Genomic DNA, 8,214 nt, shown 5'->3' with positions numbered 1-8,214 from the left:
CCCTAGCGTCCTCGAAGGCGATTTCCTGAAGCAGTGATCGTTTCGGGGACCGCGTGGGGGAGGCTCCGGACGCCCCAGCCTTCTGCAAGCTCACTTTTATTTTTGTAAGGTCTACTCTAACCCACGCATTGTCGGGGGCTCTCGCAAGTCGTTCAAAGGTGAACGACTCCTCGGGGTGGCGGAATGACAATAAAGCAACACTGGTTGAAGTTTCAGCGCCCCAAAGTGGAACACAGGTTCTACGAGGCAAGCGGTACAAGTGGAACACTATGTATGTGCAGCGCTCTCAGAGGCCAGGTGCCCCATCAAGAGAAATATCCTGGCTGACGCGATGGCTTCAGAGGCATTCCGCGTTCGACCACTGTCCCCTGCTACATTAGTCGTCGCCCGTCAAACCCACTATATGAATTAGGGTAGTAAGGTTACAACAAACTCGACAATTTTATAGTTTTGTTTATTTGTAGCGTAACGTAACGCGGTTGTGGAGTAGTGGCACTTGCTTCGAACCCAGCTATTTGCACTTTTTTTTCGCTATTTTGTTTTACGTTGGGTCAACTTGCCTATACAGATCCAGGAAAGTGGATGGCGGTACGCAAAGTAACGCAATCGAAGTGGACAACAATGCATTTGTAAGAGAGCTCTACTTCAAAGTACACCTATATACCACGTACCAGAAAGGCTGCAGCTCCGGCGGCCAGCCAGCCTGCGTGCTAACTAATCCGCGCTGGGCACGCACTTAGCTGGCAGGCGTCTGGAACGATATCGGCAACCGCGGTGTAGTGACTGTGCCGAAACCAGTCTGCGATTAACTCTGCACCGCAACAGTGCGACCGGTTACGGTGAGAACAGCCTGCCGCACCTTACGGTATAGATATACGCGCGAACAGTATTCACGGCACGCGATAATAATAATCGAAAACCGGAAAGAGCACCCGTCCTGCTTCGAAGATTTCATTTTTCATTAATTTAGAAGTGCGTGTGTGCGCGAACAAACGATAACCCATTTATCAGCATTCGCGCGACAGAATTGGGCAACGACAAAGTTGCACGCAGCATGGCAGAAGAGGAAAGCGCCTCAAGTCGTCATGCAGCCTAGGGCCCGCGCAAACGAAGGGTGGTCCCCTGTGCAATAAGAGTGCTGCCAGTTCCTCTATCGCTTCGTATTGCTTTACTGCGCTTTATTGGTCATTGCATTATGTTCTCAGTTCATTCATTTTTGACGAGTCCACATCCAGAGCATGCGCCTAACTAGGAGGACGCCATAAAGACGCACAAATCGACACACCGCGACGACTACGTAACCCCAATGCGCGGGTGATGCGAATAAACGGCTTTCCCTAACCCCCGACTCGCACGAACACGCACGCAGCTTAAAAATATGATCGCGCGTGCAAGATAACCTGCACCGACCCCCCTCGCCGCCCAAGGTACAGAACAAGTCTACACCCGCTACAACGGCCGAGTTCAACAGGCTACATCTCGTTAAAAAAAAAAATTAACCCGCACACACAGAGTCACTGCGAGCACTTTACAGAAGCGCTTGACCATGCCACTATTTCTTGAGCGTGTCGTATGCTCCCTCTCCCTCTGCCACGATGTTTCTCGCGCCGTTTTCGTCGACGCGTCTCGGGACACAGTTATCGCGCGGTTGCAAACGGCGCGAAGAAGTTAGGTCATCGGCTGGCCTACTATACTCCTGTAAACCACCAGGCGGCGGGAGAGTAGCAGAGCGGGGGGGTGAAGTCGCGCCTGACAAAGACGACGGCAAGCTACGCGAACTTATACAGTGCATAAAGCACGCGCGCAGCTGGAGCGAACGCACTACACTGCCGCGTTAGCCATTCGGGTCACGGCACATCAGATGACGGTTAAATAGAGAGAGAGAGAGAGAAAGAGGCGGCCGCCGCTACTGCTGTCGTTGTTGTCCTTGACTCGTAGCTATTTATAGACACGAGGCGAGTCTTGGGGGGGGGTTCTACTTTCACACTAACGCCAGGGCTCGAGGAGAGAGGGTGCTCGAATAATAAATTAAGAGGAAACTTGCGAACATTTCGAGGAAATTCGTGCGTTAACTTTTCTTTTGCGACGTTCTTCGTGACGAGTATGAAGGAAAAAGTTGCGGTATGAGCGAGGAAGCAATGGCTTGCAACGAAGCACCATAAAAAAAAAAAAAAATCCCGTTTAAATTTTGATAGGGCCACCTGCCGCGGTAGTTCAGAGGCAAGAGCGTTGCGCTGTTAGTCTGAAGGCCGTGAGTTCGAGCTAAGCCATGGTGACCAGATTTCGCTGGGGCCGAAATGTTAAAAAACGCTATTGCGCTTAGATTTAGGTACACGTTACGGAAACCAAGTTGGTCAAAATTATCCCCCACAACGACGTGCCTCATAATCGACCGCGGTTTTGGAACGTACATATCCCAGACTAATTTTTTTTAGAGGGCCCTGAAAGTTGAAACAGACACAAGATCAGTTTATAGGGCTAAAGCACTTCAAAACTCTCGCCTCGATGATTCGGCCAATACGAAACTACCTCCGTGTGACAATAATTTAGAGGATGAGTCGGCTGGGAACGAGCCGCTCGTCCCGGCATCTCTCATTCTGTCTGTGCATGTTTTCGCCCCGCTAGACGAACTCACCTAAATGCGCCGACTCAGGCAGGATGTGAAAAAAAAAAAAAAAAGAAACAAGAAAAAGAAGAAGCCTTCTCCCCGCCGCCCTACAACACGACCGCCCCTCGCCCAGGCGCCGCTATTCAACCACCCTCACCGTATTGTGTCAATAAAAGAGGGGCTCCCCGTCGATGACCGTAGCTATAGTCACCCTCCTTCAATCTCCCGGGGTACAACCGCTGTCTTCACAAGGCACGCCAGCACCTACACCCGGCCTCGCTCTCGGAGCTTGGCCCCTTCGGTGAACACGCGAACCCAACACGACGAATAGGTGCCCTTAACGCGGTCGCAGTTATACGGGAGTCCGCTCCACTACGGCGTGCCTCATAATCAGATCGTGGTTTTTACGCGCGTAACCCCAAACTTCGTATCGCAACGAAGTAGGAGACGCAGAAAAAAAAAAAAAATACTCGTTTGGCTCTGGGAGTAGCTGAAGACAAACGTGCCGTATCTACTCTAAGAGCGATCAGATTATAGCCACACGACCGAGCTTTTGGGACCTTGGTCGCGCTCCCAGGTCGGAGGTGACTGTCGCTCTCGTGACGTGGCGTCGCAGCCAATGGGAAGTTAGGCATACCGTTTTTCGCTAGTGCAGACGACACAGGCCGACTTTTTCGCTCAATGGGTCATTAGACGCTGTTGCCTCCGAGCGCTGTGATGTGGCGCGCAGCGCTAGGAAGGAACCACGCGAATGTATTCAGGGCGCCCGATTTACACCAGCCGAATGTAGTACTGAAGGTACAGAAACAGAAAGTAATGATGGTAACGCGCCAGCAAAAGGAGAAAAAAATAAATAACAAGAAATCAAAACCTAAAACAAGCACGGAGTCGTATATGCAGCAAGGGCGGCGAAGAAGAGGGAACGTGGCAAAGACGTGTCGCCAATTTTTTTTTTTTTTTTTCCCCTTCGTTGTCGCGTCCTGTCGCGAATGCGCTGCGACGAATGCCCCAGAGAGAGAAGGCGCCGTCTCGTCGTGTGTATGTACATAGAGACGCGCCCGGTAGAGGCAGGACGCGAAACGGGCTTTTGCCTTTCCCGGAATACGCGCAGGAGAACCGGCCGTTCGCGGCGAGCCAGGCGTGAAAAAGTAGTGTTGCGGCATCGGCGAGGAGTCGCAACCAGTGGAACGAGTCCTCCGTTCAAACTCGGGTCGCTCAGTGCCGGGTCGTATTGACCCAAAACGACGATTTCCCGCTCCGCACGTAGCTGTTATTACAGTAAGGCATGCGTATTAGACACGATCATCGCCATCACGTTGAAGGCCGGCCATCGCGTGGAGCGAATTTCGGGCGTCAAGACGGCGAACTTCGTATCGTAGGCGAAAACCGGACGCCCGGCGTCGAAAAGGTTGACGACGCCCGCCGATGTGTTTCGGCCATGGAGGAATTAAAGAAAACAGTGGAGGCCTTGACGTCACGTTATTGAAGCCGGAAGTGCCGCCATGTTGGTTTGCCGTCGCCCTTTGCGTCTCCAATCAGCACGCCGGAAGTGTGCGCCGCTAGCGCGCGTCAGAACAAAACCTACGAAACGTCTGCAACAGTTAAACAGACGCGCACCTGCGTTTTCCCGCGGCACGTCGAGGAAGACGACGAACAACCGAGCAGTGATTAATTGAATGCCTCTGTCGCTGGCTCACAAACAGACCAAAACTTTCAAGCTTACACACACCACACTTCAAACTACGCTTGCCTCGCGAACGATATGTGCTTCGAGCCAAAGACCCGGACCGAGAAATCTTATCTCACTTTTCGGAGGCGGAGAGCAGCAGCGTGAGCTTCACGAGCGCGGTTGCTATGGCAACGAGAATGTTTGGAACACCAGTCCCGGCGCTCCTTTGCGAAGAGCAGCACGCGACTTCCGCTACACACTCTCCAACACATCCGGGCTGGCCAGGGCCTCTCCCACGTTTTCCTTCCTCAGTCGTGTCTCGACCACGCGGTCTCGCCAGATATTTTCGTCGGGCGAACTTCGCAAGCGGCGAGCGCGCGGCGTTGTATGCGAGCCAATCAGAAGCCACCACTTCCGGCGGACTTGTCTGACGGGAATGGCTCGCTTCCCCCCCCCCCCCCCCCCCGGCTCTCTTAAGCCACACTCCCGTCAATCCTGCTACTAGCGTACTGTGTTGTTTTTCTCGTAGCGTCGCACGCAGCTAGCCGCGTTCCATCGTTTGTGCCATCTGCGCGAGAGACTTTATTAGGAATGAACGCCGCCGAACAGCTGCAAAGCAAGCATGTACAACGGCCAAAGAAGCAGTCGGCGAAAGCAGCACGCCTTGAATACAACGACCGGTTAATTACAGCCGTGCACAAGCGACCAGTGTTGTGGGACTGTTGTCGGTCGGATTACAAAGATCCGCGGAAGAAGATGACGGCATGGAAAGAGGTGCTCGCGGACTGTGGACGTGACCCGGCCGGTAAGTGAAACTTTGCCGACTGACTTGCAGTGCTCGTGCGTTCGTCTTGTCGTGCGCAGCTGAGCACCAGCTGTGCTAAGCCGTCCGTTCGGAGGATTACGCAAGCGCGGCCGTCAACCAACGTGCAGAAAAGTACACACGAACAATATGCGACAGCATTAATGTCAAATTCAACGCCGCTGAACGGTCCGTAATAGTGTGTGTGTGTGTGTGTGTGTGTGTGTGTGTGTGTGTGTGTGTGTGTGTGTGTGTGTGTGTGTGTGTGTGTGTGTGTGTGTGTGTGTGTGTGTGTGTGTGTGTGTGTGTGTGTGTGTGTGTGTGTGTGTGTGTGTGTGTGTGTGTGTGTGTGTGTGTGTGTGTGTGTGTGTGTGTGTGTGTGTGTGTGTGTGTGTGTGTGTGTGTGTGTGTGTGTGTGTGTGTGTGTGTGTGTGTGACTACGCGCGCGCAGTCTAATAACACCGTCCTCGCGGGCAAGCGAGCGCGTTGAGAGGCTTGGCCAACGCCTCCTATAGATAGCACAAGACCGGTGTATTTGAATCCGTGACGTCATGATACGTTGGCCGACTGCCATAGGATCTAATGGAGACGCTCCCGCGTAAGCCGCGGTGATTTGGCGCGTTTTGATTTGGCCTTACCGAGGCGCAGTTAGAACGCAGGCGAAAGCTTGCGCGGACACGAAACGCTCGGATAAACCAAGCTTCCGACAGCGAGGGTGATGTGGCGTCTCGTCGAAGCCCTCTCCCCTCACCGAACACCTGGCTCGGTCATTCCAGCGACTATAGGCGGCGCGACGGAAGGTGAAAATGGCTGCCGAGACGGTGATAAGGCAGTCTCGCAAGCGTGCGCATCTCGAGCAGCAAAGCAATGTCAGGCTCTAGTTTCGCTGCAGACCATGCTTTATCTCGCTAAAGATACGCAAAGGTGTGTGAATGAAGGCGAAGCTGCTTTCAGCGCCGATCACATCATATGCTGCGGCATAAAGTCCCTTACAGACACCAAGGTCAGCGTCAAATCGCTCTGCCTTCAGACGATTGCAATCAAGGGCACGCTACGGCACGGTTTGAGAACTGCAGCACACTGCACCATTGGCTGAAAATGCAATTACTATTCGCTTTTTTCATCTTCGGCACGTCCATGACTACCGCGAGACCGAACCGCCGAACTGAGTCGCAGATTTCTATCACCGGGTGACTGCTTCGGAAGAGGGCCGCGTGGCGCCGCCTGCGTCGCTGGAATGAGCTCCGTTGAGGCCTTATCGTGACGTGGCGTCGCAACCAATGGCAATTTAGATACCGTTTTTCGCTTGTCCAGACGACAGACGCCGGCCGTTTAGCTCAATGAATTGACACTGTCGCATTAAAAAGAAAAAAAAAAAACTAGTAGCGCAATGCTTTTACAGTGGCAGTAGTTAGTAGTAGCGAAAAGTGGGCACGGTAAATTTACCACCATGTTTAGTGCTGCTGACTCGTCAGCTCACGTTGTACAGGGCACGGTTTTTATAGGCGTCACGGCACAGAAGTGCCGCTGCGGACACCCATACGCGGATGGCACTTGCTGCGCGTTCTTGTACGCTACCGGCGTCTGCGCTTGACCACCAGATCAAGCGCAGGAATAGAGAACGCCGAAAGGAAAGCGATGCAGCCGCAGTCACTGTCCCGCCTGCTTTTGCGCACAAGCAACAGCAGAAGGCGATGTACAGTGACAGCTATTTGAGAGCAGCTTGACAGCGCGCAGATGTGCTTGGAATAGTCACTGTCGTTAGTTGAGAGATGACTATCAAGACGTACTCATGTTGTGACGCGTTCATGCTCACGTTTTATTTTGACGGTGTCCTCTTACTTTTTAGGTTGCAGTGTCCAAACGCGCTGGAAAAGCTTGCGGGACACTTTCATTAAAAAACACCGGGCATGGAAGACTGGCGCAACCCGCGGATCCGGTGGAGACGTCGAAAAAAGCACCCGCTGGCCATATTTTAAGCTGTTAATATTTCTGAAAGATCAAGTGGACATTAGCAAGCAAGTCATTTTCGCATACTTACTGTTTGAAAGAGGACTATATTTGTTTTATGGATAGCAAATTTTTTTTCCTGCTTGTGTTTAAAAAAAAAACTGGTTATTTATAATATTGTCGAAAAGTGGGGGTCACGTGACTATACGTTGACAATTGTATATTGAAAATTATGCTTTTCAGTACTGCCAGCAACGCCACCGAGGGGACGGCTACAGACGGAGAAAGTGCGGAGGGATTCCCGATGAGTATGTACGGCAACGAAGGTGGTAAGAAGCTTCAATTTTTTTAGTGTGAATATCATTCAGGACGTTACAACTTTTTTTTTTTCAAAATGGGACTTCTCTAGCCACACACTTTTCACCCCCTGTGATAGGTTTTCTCACACTTAAAAATTTCCCAAGAAAATGCGATAACATTTACCGCAGCTGCTGCTTCATGAAACTTACTTTTTATTTACAGATTTCAACGACGAGGAATTACCCTTACACGACGCAGACGCAATGAGCAGCCCTTCCAGCGCCAGTACATCAAGCGCAGAGCCTGTACTCAAGCAAGAACTTACCGAGCCCACACTCATCGAAAAACGGGGGCCGCGAAACGCTCAGAAAAGGTCATCAGAAAAGAAGAGCAAGATAGACCGCGCTATAGATGCAGTGGATCAGTTGCTAAAGAAAGATGAAGATGAGGCAGCCCTTTTCGGCCAGATAGTGGCCCACAAATTAAGGTCGTGTCCGAAAGACAAGAGGACGTCACTCGAAATTCAGGTGCTTGAAGTTTTCAAAAGATCCGAATGCAATGATGAATAAAGTATGTTTACGTAAAAAAAAAAAAATTCTCGCATACGTTTAAAACATGTTCCTTCATTAGCCACAATTTGGTGTCCTTATTATAATGGACCTTTCCTGAAATACGAGAAACTATCGCCAAATAAATAATTCTTCCTTCGCATACTGCTGAACAGTGCACCAACATGCATACAGGCATGTTACATGTTTGTCGGTGCTTCGACACCGGCATGAGCCAACTGTCAGGGTTTTAATGGCGCAACGGCCAGTTCTGGCCACAGAGCCTCAAACACAACGTGCAATGAGTTAACAATGGTGCAGTTCCTTAATTCATAAA

The 8,214-nt window shown here is 51.4% G+C and overlaps 1 protein-coding gene across 1 annotated transcript; it reads left to right on the top strand.

Annotated features, from left to right (window-relative positions):
- The first annotated feature begins 3,793 nt into the window (after positions 1–3,793).
- On the top strand, positions 3,794–8,005 carry LOC119463804 (uncharacterized). Its single transcript, XM_037724628.2, has 4 exons — positions 3,794–5,082; positions 6,929–7,097; positions 7,273–7,358; positions 7,552–8,005. The coding sequence occupies exons 1-4, from the start codon at positions 4,869–4,871 to the stop codon at positions 7,896–7,898; spliced, it is 816 nt and encodes a 271-aa protein (XP_037580556.1). The 5' UTR covers positions 3,794–4,868; the 3' UTR covers positions 7,899–8,005.
- The last annotated feature ends 209 nt before the right edge of the window (positions 8,006–8,214 follow it).

This window comes from Dermacentor silvarum, chromosome 9, assembly GCF_013339745.2.
Source record: "Dermacentor silvarum isolate Dsil-2018 chromosome 9, BIME_Dsil_1.4, whole genome shotgun sequence".
Taxonomy (NCBI): domain Eukaryota; kingdom Metazoa; phylum Arthropoda; class Arachnida; order Ixodida; family Ixodidae; genus Dermacentor; species Dermacentor silvarum.
The sequence above is the reverse complement of the archived record's forward strand: the minus strand, read 5'-3'. Positions and strand labels throughout refer to the sequence as shown.

Coding starts and splice junctions, on each gene's coding strand:
- LOC119463804 (XM_037724628.2), top strand. CDS start 4,869: ATGAACGCCGCCGAACAGCTGCAAAGCAAGCATGTACAACGGCCAAAG. Junction 5,083..6,928: donor CTGTGGACGTGACCCGGCCG/GTAAGTGAAACT, acceptor CTTACTTTTTAG/GTTGCAGTGTCCAAACGCGC. Junction 7,098..7,272: donor GATCAAGTGGACATTAGCAA/GCAAGTCATTTT, acceptor TATGCTTTTCAG/TACTGCCAGCAACGCCACCG.